Genomic DNA, 18,186 nt, shown 5'->3' on the forward strand with positions numbered 1-18,186 from the left:
AGCTTTTCTGTATGTAAATCCCATTTCCTTTAGGCGGTTTCTTACAGTTCGGTCACAGACATTGACTCCAGTTTCCTCCCATTCGTTCCTCATTTGTTTTGTTGTGCATTTTCGATTTTTGAGACATATTGCTTTAAGTTTTCTGTCTTGACGCTTTGATGTCTTCCTTGGTCTACCAGTATGTTTGCCTTTAACAACCTTCCCATGTTGTTTGTATTTGGTCCAGAGTTTAGACACAGCTGACTGTGAACAACCAACATCTTTTGCAACATTGCGTGATGATTTACCCTCTTTTAAGAGTTTGATAATCCTCTCCTTTGTTTCAATTGGCATCTCTCGTGTTGAAGCCATGATTCATGTCAGTCCACTTGGTGCAATAGCTTTCCAAGGTGTGATCACTCCTTTTTAGATGCAGACTAAGGAGCAGATCTGATTTGATGCAGGTGTTAGTTTTGGGGATGAAAAGTTACAGGGTGATTCCATAATTTTTTCCTCAGAATTGAGTGAGTCCATATTTTTTTCCCTCTGCTTGGTCTAAAAAAGTAACCGTTACTGACTGCCACAAATTTTTTTCCCTGATTTCTTATAGTGTTTCTTAAAGCCAGAAAGTTGCCATTTGAAATTACTTTAGTTTTGTGTCATGTCTGTGATCTGCTTTTTTTCTACAAAATTAAACAACTGAATGAACATCCTCCTCTGGTGATTCCATAATTTTTGCCAGGGGTTGTAGAAGCGAAGCATCCTCGTGTCAAGCAACCCAGTCCAGGTGAAGAGTCAAACTTCTCTACTATGGAAACCACCTGGACAACTGAGAGCCTTCACAGAAACTTGACAACTAGCTATTATCTCTTGCATGTATTCCAGTTAACTGACACGTGTTCTTTGTAACTGATGTGTGTTTAATGTGTTGTTTCTGGCTTATCCATGTTTTGATAATGGAATATTTTTTTTAACCAAATGGAGTGTTTCAGTGACTACTGATAATGTGTATCGATTTGAGTGTCTTAGAACAAATAGTATGCTAAAATAGTTAATGTGTTTAAATAGTTGAATCATTTCTTTGTCTCTCTAACACATGAGGTTTTCTGTGAAATTACAAACCCTAAATGGGTGGAGTTTAATGATGTCTTCTTCGGCATCCGTCCGTCTCGAGAGACGATGGTGTAGACCCTAGTTGGTTTCTCTGCACTTTCTGGAGTGGCTGTGAAGTCCGATCCTTGAATGGCAGTCTCTGCCGCACCTGGCGCAGGCGAAGTGAGTGGGTTTCTGGGGCTCGTGTTGGTGCTCTTTCTGCTTTGCTCTCTTGTTGATGGCGACTGATTTCCGTGTTGCCTCCGAGGCTTTTGTGCCCTGTTTGATAGAAAGACGCCAAGCGGGGCGGTTGTCTGCACGGCTCTCCCACGTCTGGGCATCAGTGTTGCAGTTTTTCATGTCTCTCTTGCAGATGTCTTTGTAGCACAGTTTTGGGCGCCCTGTCGTCCTAGAGCCTTCTGCCAGCTCGCCATAGAGGAAGTCTTTGGGGATGCGGCCTGTGTCCATCCGTCTGACATGTTCGAGCCAACGGAGCTGTCTCTCGCAAAGCATGGAGTGCATGCTGCCCATGCTGGCACGTTCCAGCACCACGGTATTGGGAATCATGTCTTGCCACTTGATCTGGAGGATGCGTCTCAGGCACCTCATGTGGAAGCTGTTTAGTTTCCGCTCATGCCTTGCGTAGGTGGTCCATGACTCGCTGCCATAGAGGAGAGTGCTGAGCACACAGGCCCGGTAGACTTGCATCTTGGTCTTCTCAGTGAGGTTGGAATTGTTCCACACTCGCTGGTTCAGTTTGGCCATGACTGCTGCTGCCTTGGCAATCCTGCTGTTGGTTTGGTCCTGTTAGTTTCAAGGTTGTTAAGATGGGGGTGGTATGAAGTAAGTCCCCTTTAAAAAGTTACAATAGATCTTGCCCCCTCTCTTGGAACCCTTCTGCCTCCTCTCTCAACGCTCTCTTCCTCTCTTCCTTTCTTTAAATGCTTAACTGTATTTTTGGGTCAACAAGGCCCCATGCTAGCCAAGCTAAGCTACCACGTGGCTTCATTCATTCGTTGTTTCATCTTTGATAACTCTTAACAAATTAATAGCCTGACGTTTTTATGGTTCGTCAAGTCTTTTGAATTTTTAAGGGAACTTCCAATCTGAACTTTTCAAAATAATAGCGAATTTACAGAAAAGCAACTTTCCTTTTCTGTACTTTACAACACTGCTCTTAAAGTTTTATCTTTTTTCTAAATTCACAAAGACTTTTAATCTGGCTCCAACTTTTTAAAAGCTACCAGAATCCATTTTCAACATCTTCCACCTCTGGGGTCCAGCAAGCTGACGACCTGACTGCAAGCAGCCATCCTGTTAGTGAAATCAGCCAACACGAAGCCTTGGGGAGACCGCTGGTTTAACCCCTGACCCAAGTGAGCTCATGCTGCAAAGAGCCTAAAACATCAACGACGGATGGACGGTTCATCCAATCCACCTCTTCAATGGATCAGCTAAGTGACCCAGTTAAAGGTTCCAGCAAAAGGGTTTTGTTGTCAATGGATGCAAAGTGGCTTCTTTTTAAACATATTCATATGTTTAATACTTTTCTTCAAAATAATTGGCTTCAAATTTCATCACTAAATTCAAATCAGATTTATTCACTTAACATCTTTAAGCTTTATCTCACTACTTTCTTTCAATGTCTCATGAGTAAGGAAATTGTCATATATTTGTCATATATTATGTAAAAGTAGTGAGAAATAATCACTTCTAAAACTGTTAACTCTGTTTTTGTAACCTGAGTAAACCTCTGGAGTCACTTATAAGACATTTTGCAGCATTAGCATGCACGCTAACTTCAGCTAACTCAAAGCTAACTTTCTATGGAGTTAAATGTGTCTCATTAATACCAGCAAATGCACAGAGGGTGATCGACAAATATTCCTTGATTTGCACAACTTCTGCTCTTGTCATCAGCTCATGTACACGCACAAGGCCTCCTGCAGATGGCTTTAAAACATAAATATTGTTTTTGATTGATTGATTGATTGATAGAGGGACTTTATTGAACATATACAAATTGTACGTAAGACAATAAGATCTTAATAATTAATTAAACAACTGCAACTTATAAAGAACACAATGCTTATATGGCTGAGGGAATTTTAGCATTGCATTATTTTTTATCTTCTGGCTCTGTCTGTTTTGTGATATGTTGTATGTGTGTGTGTGTGTGTGGGGGGGGGGGGGGGTCTGTGTGATTTAACCTCATTCTGTGCTCAGTCACCTTTCTATGGCAGCTCGCATCCAAGCTGTTTTGTGAAGCAGCAGTTTCAGTGTTTTGCAGGTGTTTAGCTTGATGTGCTTTGACCATGACATCTCCACTGAGGCGTAATTACCACATAAGCACCTCTACCAATATTTGGACAAATTGGAAATGACATCCCTGTTATTTCACATCATGCAGCTTCAACCACAAGGCTATCTGACCTGCCATCCTTGAATGAAGTCTTGGAGGAGCAATTTGTGTGTGTGTGTGTGTGTGTGTGTGTGTGTGTGTGTGTGTGTGTGTGTGTGTGTGTGTGTGTGTGTGTGTGTGTGTGTGTTTGGGGGGTTGGTTGCAAGAACAGAAAATATAAAAGAACATCACATACGTCTGTTAGAAAAGTATCCAACCTTTTTTTTTTTTTTTTTTTTGCAAAAACCTGATGGATTTGAATCACATGTGCTTGCATGAGCCAACCTTGAACCTTCTTGCGCATGCGTGAATTTCTTCACACCTGACGATTGCGCCAGTTGCTGGCAAGCAGCATTTGTGTGAGGTCGTGTACAGTGCTCTCCGCAGATTTTCATTGCAAGGAAAATGACGGAACGACTAGTGCAGCGCTACTACATCAAATTTTGCCAGAAACTGGGCGACAGCAAGGTGGAAACCATTTGGATTATTCAGACGGCTTTCAGTGACGATGCTATGGGCATCACACAGATTAAGGAGCAGTACAACCGGTTTAAAGACAGCCGCACAACGGTGGAGAGCGAGACGCGCTCCAGGCGGCCATCAACACACTGAAATGACCAGATCATTCCAAAGTGAATGCTGTGGTGATGTGGGACCGCCATGTGACTATCCGAGAAATTGCGGAAGAGGTGGACATCAGCACTTTTTTGGCACATTCCACTGTGACAGAAGATTTTACCATGAAAAGAGTTGCAGTGAAATTCATGCCGATGGCTTTGGCACGAAGCTGATGGCGGAACAAAAGCGCCACCGTGTTGAAGTCTCACAGGACATGTTGTGACATGCTCAACTCTTCCACAATTTCTCGGATAGTCACACAACTGAAAAGCCATCGAAAGCCATCTGAATCTTCCGAATTGTGGAAGAGGTGGAAGAGGCAAAATTTGATGCAGTTGCGTTGCTCCAGTCGTTCCGCCATTTCCTTGCAAAGAAAATCCGACGAGAGACTCCACCCATCTTCACACAAAGGCTGCTTACAAGCAAATGACGCAATCGACAGGCATGAAAAAATTCACGCATGCGCACGAAGGTTCAAGGTTGGCTCATGCAAGCACACGTGATTCAAATCCATCAGGTTTTTGAAAAAAATAAAAAGGTCCGATACTTTTCTAACAGACCTCGTAGACTTGAGTTTTTATGCAGTAAAAAGGGTCAGCAATGAGGGTCAATTAGGATCAGTGAGCATTGTGAATCTTCACAACCGTACGATGTCTGTCCAAAAAGTATTGTACCTTTTTATTTTTTTCAAAAACTATATGGATTTGAATCACGTGTGATTACATCAGCCAAGCTTGAACCTTCGTGTGCATGCGTGAGTTTTTCCACGCCTGTCGGTTGCATCATTCGCCTGTGGGCAGGCTTTGAGTGAGCACTGGTCCACCCCTCCCGTCGGATTTCTTTTGTCTGAGAACTTGCTAAGAGACTGCTGCTTTGCTCCATGAAATTTTTTTCAGAAACTGTTAGAGACAGGCAGTTGGAAACCATTCGATAGATTCAGTTGGATATCGGTGAAGATTCTGTCGACGTCACGTGGATTATGGACTGTTAAAACCTTTTTAAAGACGGCCTATATCGGCAAAGGGCGCGCGGTGCGCCGAGCGGCCATTCAACAGGCTGGATCGACCAGATCATTTCTAAACTGAATGCTGTGTTGATCCGGGACATCATGTGACTACCACAGAAATGGCAACAGAGCTGGACATAGCACTTTTGCGGCACATTCCACTGTTACAGGAGATTTTGTAATGAAAGACGTGTGGAGGATTTCGCGCGTCGGCACAAAGCAGCTCAGGACGCGCAGCAAAAAAACACCTCCGTCTTGGAAGTCTCACAGGACATGTTGGGGCATGTCCAGCTGTTACACAATTTCTCGGATACTCACTCGACTGAAAGCCATCGAAAGCCGTCTGAATCTTCTGAATGGTTTCCAACACGGAGGTGTTTTTTTTTTTCATTCTACCTTCATTCTACTGCAAAGATATCACCATTGTCAAACTCCTCTGTTCATAAATCCACAAGTCTTCCAAGGCAACTCTTGATCTCAAAGGCTGAAGAACCAGAGACATGAATGTCAGTGCTGAAATAAGTGAATGTCTCTACAAGTTCAGCACTTTCACCACATACAAATACACTTCTGATGGCCAAGTACAGGAAGTCAATCTTAGTCTTGATTATGGACTATTGCAAACCCAGACACTCTGGCAACCACTGAGATACACAACAGTCCAACTACACCTCTCGAAAGTAAATACTGCATGTGCAGTATCTGCTGTAACCAGATGAAACACAGGCATCCCCCTGACCTTCTCCTGGTGTTGGGGTTCTCAGCACTGTGTGCTGGATCACGCCCAGGGAAAAACACCACATGATGGCGGACTGATGGCGGGATCCCATATAAACCTTTGTTAAACTTTGTAAAAACTTTGTAACTTTGAGTCTGCTCTGCTTGAGGTTTCTTTCCCAATGTTATTAGAGGAGTTTTTCCTTACCACTGTCGCCTGTTTGCTTGCTCTAGGGGCTGGTAAGGTTATGCCTTACTCATGTGAAGCACTTTGAGGCTGCTTTGTTGCAATTTGGGTGATTTAGATGTAATAAAAAATAATAATCTGGTTGACAGGGTGGTCCATGAAATTGTTCTAAGAAATGGAATTTATTTTGGTGTTGAAATTAAAAGGGTGTAAGGCCATGATTAAGAAATGTGTTCTTTGAGGGGCACTGTAGTGTATATATATATATATATATATATATATATATATATATATATATATATATATATATATATATATATGTTTGATGAATAAATGTGTTGTGGTGCAGCGAGGTGAGGAAGAAAACATTCTTTATCCTCAGTGCTTGTTTAACTAGACTGCTCTCTCTTTCTTTCTCTCTTCCTCGCTCTCTGCTTCCAGCGATGGAGGAGTTGGATGGAGATGAAGTTCGGGTATCCTCTAGAGGACGTCTTGCTGAGCGAGACATTGTTCAGGTACTCATCATAATTCTATTAGCAGTACAGCACAGGAGAGTAATACCAGAGGAGAACGGTGCACGTTCATAACCTGCACATACACATGCTGGGAACTGCTTCATACATTAAATAACAGTTCCACAATTTTACTTCAGAGTACTGCAGTGTTTTCATACCTCCCAAATCTTCCAGTCCCACATCCTTTCAGCGAGGTGAAAGGGTCAATTCTTATTTTAAAGTGTATCAAGTTCACAGCAAATTAAATTTTGTTCAGCTTTAGGGCATTTTACCACTCATCTATGTGACTTTAGCTACATCACTCAATTGGATGAGTGGTATTTTAAAATGCAGTAAATCTGTGACTCTTTTGAAATGTATATTTATTTGTTTAAAAGTATAGGGCCACTGAGCTTTTGAAGACATGAAAGAATTTTCACTGGCACCACTATAATATTATTTATTAGCTTTTAAATAGGGGATTCATCATATGACATTACCAATACAATCAAAATTCACATTGTGTAGAAAAAAAATAATAGTTCCCCTGAATTGTAAGTTTTCAAAAAAACAGATGGACTTGAACTACTTATGGCAGCAACGGTTGACACCAAAACCGTCAATGACATTGACATCATAGATCACGTGGGGGCTTCCCCAGACTTGTGCAAGGTATTATGGGAAGGATATGGTGACAGCCAATCACAACAGAGGCACTGTGACATCCCTGGCTGGTCTCTCTCTAGCTGCTAATCCAGAATGTTATATTATTATTATTATTACTATTTCATTCATTTTCTACACAGTGGGTCACGAGGGGACTGGAGCCTATCTCAGCAGTCATAGAGCATGAGGCAGGGTACAACCTGGACAGGACACCAATCTGTTCCACCAATCCCGCATATAGACAAACACATTTGCACCTGCGCACCTACACACAATTTAAAGTTTCCAATTTACCTAACCTACATGTCTTTTGGATATGGGAGGAGGCCAGAGCCCCTGGAGAGAACCACAGGCATACTCCACACTGCTATGACCAGGTGGAAGCAATCTCGTGACCTTCTTGCTGTGAGGCAACTGTGTTAACCATTAATACACAATGCTGCCATCTCATTTTGGTCACAGAACCTTTAATCTTAGGTGACATTGAAAGGTTAAACTAAATTAGCCTGGTAACTATGAACAATTGCCTGGAGACACAGCTATGGTTACTATGAAACACTGATACGAGGCAATATGAAACTACATATAATTTATGTATTGGTCACTTAACGTTTTACCTTGGGTGACCTTGTAAGGTAGAACTCATTTGGAAAGGACACCTTGAAAAATTGAAAAGATACACCTTACAGATAAAACAAAGGCTGAATGGAAAAATTTTCATCAGCTCTGCAATGAACACACCTTAATTAAGAAGGTGAAATCTGAATTTTATATATCCAAAATCACCGAAAATTAAAAGATCCCAAGAAGTTCTGGAAGGTTGTGAGATCTGCTTCTGGTACTACGTCTCTAGTGAACTGCTCAATTTACTGGTGAAAGATTCTACAATCTGACATGTGCTATGTTAGTTTATTTTAATGAACATTTCGTTAAACCAGGGCATTTGCTTGATTCCCTCAACATTGATCTTAACAAACTGCTCTGAATAGTGAACCAGATGTCATCCAGTTGACTGTCTATTTCATTTTAATCCTGTGTGTGTTTCTGATGTCTGTAGGGCACTGAAGATGTTAGATTCCAAAACAATCAGCTGGTCTTGATGGTTTGGTTCCATTTTTTATTTTTTTTAAGTTGGCTGCAGATCTGATTGCTGAGCCTCTAACTATTATCTTTAATTTGAGCCTAAGCACAAACAAACTCCCTAAAGTTTGGAAATTTGCTTTTGTCATCATGCTGCTAAAAGGAGGTGAACCTTCAAATATGAATACTTATCTCAAAATTTTGTCAAAAGTATTTGAAAAGTTGGCTGGTGATCAATTGAAGGACTTCTCAGAAACAAACAATATTTTAAACCCTTTGCAGCCTGGTTTTAGGAAGCAACATAGCACTGTTGCTGCTATTCTAAAAGTTTTACATGATGTGTTTGAGGCCCTGGAATCTAAAAAGTTCTGTGTTGCACTGTTTCTTGATCTCTCAAAAGCATTTGATGCTGTGGATCACAGTCTCTTGTTAGAAATCCTTTACAAACATGGTGTCTCTTCAAATATGGTTTCTTGGTTTGAGACTATTTGGCAAGTAGAACACAGTGCCTTCAGATGGCTGGTGTTAATTCCACCTTCCTTGAGGTCACAAATGGTGTTCCTCAAGGCTCAGTTTTTAGGACCTTTTAACCAGACTGTTTAATAAAATCTTGGAAAGTGAGGGGATGCCTGAGGAGTGGAGACGAAGTGTGCTGGTTCCTATTTTCAAGAACAAGGGTGATGTGCAGAGCTGCAGTAACTACAGAGGCATAAAGTTGATCAGCCACAGCATGAAGTTATGGGAAAGAGTAGTAGAAGCTAGGCTTAGAAAACAGGTGAAGATCTGTGAGCAGCAATATGGTTTCATGCCGAGAAAGAGCACTACAGATGGCATGTTTGCTCTGAGAATACGGTTGGAGAAGTACAGAGTAGGCCAGAAAGAGTTACATTGTGTGTTTGTGGACTTAGAAAAAGCTTATGACAGGGTGCCAAGAGAAGAGCTGTGGTATTGTATGAGAAAGTCTGAAGTGGCAGAGAAGTATGTCAGGGTAGTGCAAGACATGTACAAGAATAGTGTGACAGCGGTGAGATGCGCAGTCCGAATGACAGACTCATTCAAGGTGGAGGTGGGATTACACCAAGGATCAGCTCTGAGTCCTTTCTTGTTTGCAGTGGTGATGGACAGGTTGATGGATGAGATCAGACTGGAGTCCCCATGGACTATGATGTTTGCAGATGACATTGTGATCTGTAGTGAGAGTAGAGACCAAGTTGAGTCTAGTCTGGAGAGGTGGAGATATGTTTTGGAGAGAAGGGGAATGAAAGTCAGTAGAAGCAAGACTGAGTACATGTGTGTGAATTGGAGGGAGCCCAGTGGAATAGTGCAGTTACAAGGAGTAGAAGTGGTGAAAGTAGAAGAGCTTAAATATTTGGTGTCAACTGTTCTAAGTAATGGAGAGTGTGGTAAACCTGTTTCACTGGAGAATAGATCATCCATCTCATTTTAGGAAGCTAAAACTGCTCAAGGTAATACTCTCAAGCTCGTCAGCAATAACAAGTATTCGGGATTAACCTTTGACACAGAGCTTTCTTTTAAAGTTCATCTTGAACACTTGATCTTCAAATTAAGAGTGAAGTTAGGCTTCCTTTATAGAGATAAGACATGCTTCTCCTTAAGTGCTAGGAAGCTCCTGATAACTGCGACCTTCTTGCCCCTACTGTAATACAATGATATTGTGCATATGTGCGCTTCAACCAGTTGTCTACAGTCCCTGACCCCACTGTATCATTGTACCTTGAGTTTCATCACTGGTTGTAGCCACCTTACCCATGACTGTGAGTTGTATGCCAAAGCTGGCATGCCCTCTTTGACTGTAAGGCGATATGCACACTGGATGACTCTGGTTTACAAGACTGTTATTGCACTGGTTCCAACCTATTTATCCAGTTTACTTTGGAGATCTGAAAGCCGTTATGTTCTGCACTCAAATGACATGTTATGTTTTCATGTACCTCGTGTCCACAATGAAATGGGAAAGAAAACATTGAGATTTTCTGCTCCGTCTGATTGGAATGTCCTCCAATCTGAATTGGAACTTTTTGAGTGGATTTCTTTGAATGCCTTCTGCTCCCTTTTAAGAGATCACAAATTGAACTATTTTGCACAGTGCTCGTGTTTCTAAATTCTAATTTGTTACAATTTACAATGACCGAGATGATTATATTTTACACTCAACAAAAATATAAACGCAACACTTTTGGTTTTGCTCCCATTTTGTATGAGATGAACTCAAAGATCTAAAACTTTTTCCACATACACAATATCACAATTTCCCTCAAATATTGTTCACAAATCAGTCTAAATCTGTGATAGTGAGCACTTCTCCTTTGCTGAGATAATCCATCCCACCTCACAAGTGTGCTATATCAAGATGCTGACTAGACACCATGATTAGTGCACAGGTGTGCCTTAGACTACCCACAATAAATGGCCTCTCTGAAAGGTGCAGTTTTATCACACAGCACAATGCCACAGATGTCACAAGATTTGAGGGGGCGTGCAGTTGGCATGCTGACAGCAGGAATGTCAACCAGAGCTGTTGCTCGTGTATTGAATGTTCATTTCTCTACCATAAGCCGTCTCCAAAGGCGTTTTAGAGAATTTAGCAGTACATCCAACCAGCCTCACAACCGCAGACCACGTGTAACCACACCAGCCCAGGACCTCCACATCCAGCATGTTCACTTCCAAGATCGTCTGAGACCAGGCACTCGGACAGCTGCTGAAACAATCGGTTTGCATAACCAAAGAATTTCTGCACAAACTGTCAGAAACCGTCTCAGGGAAGCTCATCTGCATGCTCATCGTCCTCATTGGGGTCTCAACCTGACTCCAGTTCGTCGTCGTAACCGAGTTGAGTGGGCAAATGCTCACATTCGCTGGCGTTTGGCACATTGGAGAGGTGTTCTCTTCACGGATGAATCCCGGTTCACACTGTCCAGGGTAGATGGCAGACAGCGTGTATGGCGTCGTATGGGTGAGCGGTTTTCTGATGTCAATGTTGTGGATCGAGTGGCTTATGGTGGTGGTGGGGTTATGGTATGGGCAGGCCTCTGTTATGGACGAAGAACACAGGTGCATTTTATTGATGGCATTTTGAATGCACAGAGATACCGTGACGAGATCCTGAGGCCCATTGTTGTGCCATACATCCAAGAACATCACCTCATGTTGCAGCAGGATAATGCACGGCCCCATGTTGCAAGGATCTGTACACAATTCTTGGAAGCTGAAAATGTCCCAGTTCTTGCATGGCCGGCATACTCACCGGACATGTCACCCATTGAGCATGTTTGGGATGCTCTGGACCGGCGTATACGACAGCGTGTACCAGTTCCTGCCAATATCCAGCAACTTCGCACAGCCATTGAAGAGGAGTGGACCAACATTCCACAGGCCACAATTGACAACCTGATCAACTCTATGCGAAGATGTGTTGCACTGCATGAGGCAAATGGTGGTCACACCAGATACTGACTGGTATCCCCCCCCCAATAAAACAAAACTGCACCTTTCAGAGTGGCCTTTTATTGTGGACAGTCTAAGGCACACCCGTGCACTAATCATGGTGTCTAATCAGCATCTTGGTATGGCACACCTGTGAGGTGGGATGGATTATTTCAGCAAAGGAGAAGTGCTCACTATCACAGATTTAGACTGGTTTGTGAACAATATTCGAGGGAAATGGTGATATTGTGTATGTGGAAAAAGTTTTAGATCTTTGAGTTCATCTCATACAAAATGGGAGGAAAACCAAAAGTGTTGCATTTATATTTTTGTTGAGTGTATTTATCAATGTTCCCATGATGATGTGAACCTGTCTATTATGACATGTGCTGCTGCCTTTCATGGCCAGGTCACCCTTGTAAAAGAGATTTTGATCTCAGTGGGCTTTTATTTGGTTAAATAAAGGTTATTATTATAATTATTATTACCTAGCCTTACTATTAAACACTAATATGAAATCATTAATCACCTTTCTATTGGTAATATGAGCTTACCTTGGGTGACACTGAATAAATAAATTGAAGGTCATAACTGTTTATTTTAAACAGTTTGGAGCCAATACAGCTTAAACTTGGGGAATGGACTGCATTTATATAGCACCTTTCCATCTGCATCAGACGCTCAAAGCACTTTACAAATAATGCCTCACATTCACCCCTATGTGAGGGTGCTGCCATGCAAGGTATTCACCGCACACCGGGGGCAACTAGGGGATTAAGGACATTGCCCATGGCCCCTTAGTGATTTTCTGGCCATGCTGGGATTTGAACCGAGGATCCTCTGGTCTCAACCCTAATGGCCCAGTCACACAGCACACAACAATTCCTGAACGAAGGGAAAAAAGTAAAAAAAAAAGTCACAATTCAATGAGAAAAGGTGGACGAAAGAGCTTTATCACTGAACAGCCTGCGAAGCAAGACCGCAAAAGGTACGAAAGAGGAACTAAACAAAACCAAAGTTAACGATCTTGACGCTTTAATCAAAATGCACCTGGAGCCACAGCTGGAGCAGTGTGTGTCTGCATCTCCGCTGGGATGGAGCTCATAGCGCCTTAGTCATGGAGAAACTGCAAACAGAAGCTGTGGAGATCTGTGCGCACATCGGTGGACCCACCTGCTCTGGTTCCTCATCCAGAACAAAAGAGGAATCATCTCCTTCATCATCAGAATTTTCACTGTCTGACGATATATATATATATATATATATATATATATATATATATATATATATATATATATATAACAGAAAACTATCAAAACAGGGAATAAATGTAACTGTAAAGATGATTGAATCATATCAGAGCAGTAAATTGATCAGTCCGTGTGAACACCACGCCTTGACTCCCCATGTGCAGTTATTCCACCAGCTGCCACTGATCCACAACGTGAATTCTACCTTCCAGAACAGCTCTTTATATAATCATTTGAATTATCTACTTGTTGCCACATGTACAGAATGGCTGTATTGTCATCACTACACTCATATTGTTATATTTAATAAAAAATAATAAGAGCACACAGGAGCTGCAGCTGTCGCTGCCTTCAAGTACTGTCAGAAATTACACAACTTTTTTGTTCTTTCAAATTCAGCAGTTGCTTGTGGAAAAATAATTAATTGTGTCCACACAAAAGATGAATTCTTTCATATATAAGATGCCCGAGCCCATTGAAGCTGATCCCCCACCCAGATAAAAAAAAAAATCCAAGGAAGCAGGCTGAGCTTGCCCTGTAATTTCCGACGGTACATGGACGCAGCAGGAGCAGCGCTCAGAAGCAGCTTCTGCGCTGTGTGAAAACATTCAGCTGGTCGAACAAATTCAAACTAATCACTAACGTTACAAAAACTAAGCAAACAATTAAAAACTGTCAAGAACGACAGCAAAATGATACACAGATGAATTGAGGTTTTTGTTGCCTTTCGTTCAAATTTTTCAGCAGTTTCAAAATCCTGACGAAGTGCCAGCTGCAGGAACAAAACTGAGCAAAGGTTAAATGATGCCAACAAAAGGCAGCGAAAGTCCAGATTTCTTGTTTCGTTAGGGCTTCGTTGCCCTTCATTAAGTGCCATGTGACTGGGCCATAACACTTAACCACTAGCCCATCACCTCCCCTAAAGTTGGTGGAAGGGTTGTGTGTTAAACTTGAAGTGGTTCAAGTTTGAATAAAATTAATCAATGCCACACAGAACAATATATTGTGGCATCAGTGAATTACAAAGAATGAATCTGTCAGACATGTAAGGTGCAAGTCTCGCACTGCTCAGTGCCCCTTCTTATTTTCTAAAGAATATACGGATGTATATTTATGCAGTGCCACAGCCCCCTGGACACTGCTACTGTTTTCATGTATGTCCAGAATGTTCTTTGAATTTTCCTAAGAAGTTCTTCTTTGGTTACCAGTATCTAGCTCTCTCATTGGATAGCGTAGTGTAGTCCATTTGCACATTATGGAAGTAGTAGGTGTTCTGGGTATCATTCGACTACTAAAGGGATACTGAGCATTCAGATACCCTACGGATTGGGATGCAGTGCATTTTGCCTATGATATAGTAATCTAGTATGAGTATTCAAGTGTTGTCATTGTTCCCTCCTTGCTGTGGATTATTCCCATGCATCCACCTGTTCCTTTATTTGTGTACAGGAAACTGCTAATAGCTAAATTAGACTTGTGATTTTAGCTTGATTTAGCACATATTTGATGTTAGATCCCTTTCCAAATGCAACTCCAGTGGCTGTATTCACAAATATCCTTGGAATAGTATCAGGGATCTCTTAATGTAGCTGAAAAATGTCATTGCAGCTCTGTGATGGCGTGACAGACTGTATAGGTTGTACCCTATGACTTAGCAATACAAGCTCGAAAGGCTCCATCTCCCCACTGCCCTGCCCATTAATGTGCCCACTCGTGCATAAAAAATGTGTTTCCATGTTCCTATCTCATCTCCACCAGTTGAATATTAGTTCATATGTTTGATTAATCCAGCTAACAAACTAATCAAAGAGACAGTGGTGAAAACCTAACTAACCTAACTTCATCCTATACATTAAGAATTTATTGTGTTGTTTCTCTCCTGCTCCAGTTTGTCCCATTCAGAGATTATATTGACAGATCTGGCAATCAGGTTCTTAGCATGGCCCGACTGGCTAAGGATGTCCTTGCTGAGATCCCTGACCAGCTGTTGTCATTTATGAAGAGCCGAGGAATTGAACCGCGACCAGCCCTCTCTTCCTCGCCACTACCGGAGCTCCACCAGCATATCTGATATTCATTATTGACCCCCGTCTCTGCCTCTCCACTCTGACTCTGTTTCCTTCCGTCTTATTTACATTCATCCTCCTTCTGTTATTTGTCACTTTAAAGTAGCTGAAGGTTCGTCTCGTGGCTCGGCCTGCTTTGTCACTGGTGAAGCCCAACAGGCACATCTCACACACAGACAGTCGACACACATCACTGATTCAGTCACTGCTCTTCATATCATTGCTGGAATGATTTGCCTTCTTGTATTTAATTTAAGGGAAACGTCAGCTTGATCTGTGACTGTAATTCCCCTCTTACTGCAAACATATCGCTCATAGCCCTGAGTCACCGCGTTGAAGTTGCCCACTAATTTTCCATGCTGGAAACCTTTTTCAAAAATTGCTTTCATACTTGTCCTTGTCCTCTGCATCGCTGACACAACATGCATTTGGCAAAACACCCAGCAAGGCCAAGACACTAAAGTTTATTGAAGTTAGTCTCTAAGTGAAAATGGCTTACAATGTAAGCATTACGTAACGTTGTGTCAAAGCTTTGTGAGCATTTCGTTTGGCCTCTAAATGGTCATCATGAGGACAGGTGTTACTGCTTTACTGTCACAATTATGACAAAGCTATTAATCATTATGTATGATGTTGTGCCAAATGTCTTCAAAAATTGGAATGGCATAGTAAATTATTTTACTTAAACATGACACTAGGATAGTATACAGATAATGAATGTTTATGAGTTCAATGGAACAAATATTTCATGAGGTGAAATATCCGTTCCATTGAAAGAGTGAAAAAAAATTGTTTTATATAACAGCAAAAACAGATCTTTGTCATTTGATGTTTTATTAATTTATAAACAACAGAAAAAGAAAAGCCTCATTAAATGGTACGTTACATCTTTCACCTCATCAAATATTCGGTCCATTGAAAGAGTGGAAAAACATTCATTATTTGTTTTATATAACGGCAAAAATAGATCCTTCTCATTTGATATTTTATTCATTTATAAACAACAGAAAAAAGCGAAGCCTTGTTGAATGGTACATTCCATCTTTCACCTCCAAAAATATTCGGTCCAGTGAAAGAGTGGAAAAACATTCATTATTTGTTTTATATAACGGCAAAAATAGATCCTTCTCATCTGATATTTTAGTAATTTATAAACAACAGAAAAAGCGAAGCCTTGTTGAATGGTATGTTCCATCTTTCACCTGAAATATTCAGTCCATTGAAAGAGTGAAAAAAGCATTCATTATTTGTTTTATATAACGGCAAAAATAGATCCTTCTCATTTGATATTTTATTAATTTATAAACACAGAAAAGGGACTTACATTTTGGTGTTCGTCACTGGTGCTTTGATGTCAATTGTCCAACACGAACTTTAAATAGGAGTCCAAAATTGTTCTCAGTCAACTTGCAAAAAACAATTCTGACATTGTCGTCCCTGATGCCATTGTTGTGCCAAATTCAGTACAGACTGCCGTCTGCTTTCCTCACAACAGCGAAAAATTGCATCAGAATTTTATCCAGCTTTCCATCATAACTTCATCCTCTTCATTCTCACAGCTCTTCATGCCTCCAGACGGCTTACGGCATGGTGGATTGTTTTTTTTTGTGTGTTAGAAGAATTAGCAGTGTCAATAAGCTCCTTCAAATTGTCATTTGCCAGCAAAACAAACTCTGCCATGTTTAGCTAAACACTGCCCCCAGTAGTGTGAGCATGTGCAGTGGTCGAGGTGTGCAATTGCACATTTCATATAGTACCAAAATTGCACACTAAAAAACAACTATTGCACGGTCAATGAAACACAATGACAAATGGTACGAATAGTCCATGTCACCTAACATAGAAACCATCAATCAAATGACAAAGATCCACTCAGCTGTTATATAAAACATTGTTTCTGATGAAAGAAGTGAACCCATGTCAAATGCACAAAGTAGCAAGGATGTAATTTATAGAATTACAAAAATGCACAAAACAGGCCCTGAAAATGACATGCACCACACAAAATATCTATTCTGCAGTAAATCTGTACATTTTGAAGAGGGCAGCAGTCTGAAGGGTCTTTCAGAACTTCAGTTTGGTTTGGACTTTCAGACTTTTCACTTTTCAAAGGAGTGGAAAAGATTCCCTTAACTGTGGTCCAGACCCAGATAACAGTATAGACCTTAGCATTTATCTTTGATCCTGAATTCTTTTATCCTGATCATGGATTTAACCCCACCTTAAACCTTTGAATTTGAGCTTTGATCCAGTTCCTCTGATTTTGATGCAAAGCATGAATAGCAGAGGGTGCAGGTTGATTGAACATACTCAAAAAAGAGCAAGGAAAAAATATTACAGCAAGGAGTGGAGGTTTACCAGGAAGCCAGGATTTTGATATTTGCATGAGTTTTGAAAAATAAATAGGAACAAGTTACAGCAATTACATACCAAGTACAACAGGCTGTCAACATACTGAGCTGCTGGGATGCAGCAGTTTGAATTTTTGCCTAAAACATATTTGAGTTTGTTCCCCTCTGACAGTGTCTCAAATTCTTTACATTAAGTTTTAAATTTGGGGAAGAAAATGTGTCTAATTTGTAGGTATTTGTCACAGTGGAGTAGAAAGAGTTGTTCTGTCTCTACTTGTCTCTGAGAGCAGAGAGAGTAGAGTGTGTCCTCCTTGGATGTCCATGTCTGTCTGTGTCTGCTGGTTTCAACAGCCACACTGTGTCCAGTCCGTCTGTATCTTTGGTCAGATATCATCATCAAGTATTCTGTCCACTAAGTAGTATTCCATTTTCCTTTCATTTCCTTTCTTTTTTTCTCATGTCTTTAAAATAGGTGATGCATTTCTGTTTTTTTCTCTTTATAATTTGGTTGGGTCGGTTGGTTTGGGGTGTGTCCTCAGGTTCTGAGGGCTGTCTTGAAGTGGAGGAGCTGAGTGACAGGATGAGCCGACTGAGGGACTTTTATGGAAGTTTTTTCTGTTCAGATTTTAATGCACTGTATTAGAAACTTGGGGTTGGGCGGCGGGGGAGGCTTGTTTTCATGTGGTTATAAAAATTTAATGGCTCTTTTCACTGTCATAATTTGGAAGGTGGCCAAGTGGTTTGTGTGCTTGGTTTCAGCGTGGAAGGTTCCTGGTTCAAACCCCACCCCTGCCCCATTTCTCCATGTAATGTGGAGTTGTGTCAGGAAGGG

The 18,186-nt window shown here is 41.2% G+C and overlaps 1 protein-coding gene across 1 annotated transcript in view; it reads left to right on the forward strand.

Moving 5' to 3' along the window:
* The window catches only part of LOC117512201 (copine-9-like), a 524,667-nt gene extending 509,173 nt beyond the window's left edge, over nucleotides 1-15,494 (forward strand). The window contains exons 20-21 of the mRNA XM_034172192.1: nucleotides 6,442-6,515; nucleotides 14,826-15,494. Of these exons, the coding sequence (XP_034028083.1) occupies nucleotides 6,442-6,515; nucleotides 14,826-15,008 (257 nt within the window). The 3' untranslated portion in view covers nucleotides 15,009-15,494. The remainder of the gene's footprint in view (nucleotides 1-6,441; nucleotides 6,516-14,825) is intronic.
* The last annotated feature ends 2,692 nt before the right edge of the window (nucleotides 15,495-18,186 follow it).

The sequence above is a fragment of the Thalassophryne amazonica genome, chromosome 6 (assembly GCF_902500255.1).
Source record: "Thalassophryne amazonica chromosome 6, fThaAma1.1, whole genome shotgun sequence".
NCBI lineage: Eukaryota > Metazoa > Chordata > Actinopteri > Batrachoidiformes > Batrachoididae > Thalassophryne > Thalassophryne amazonica.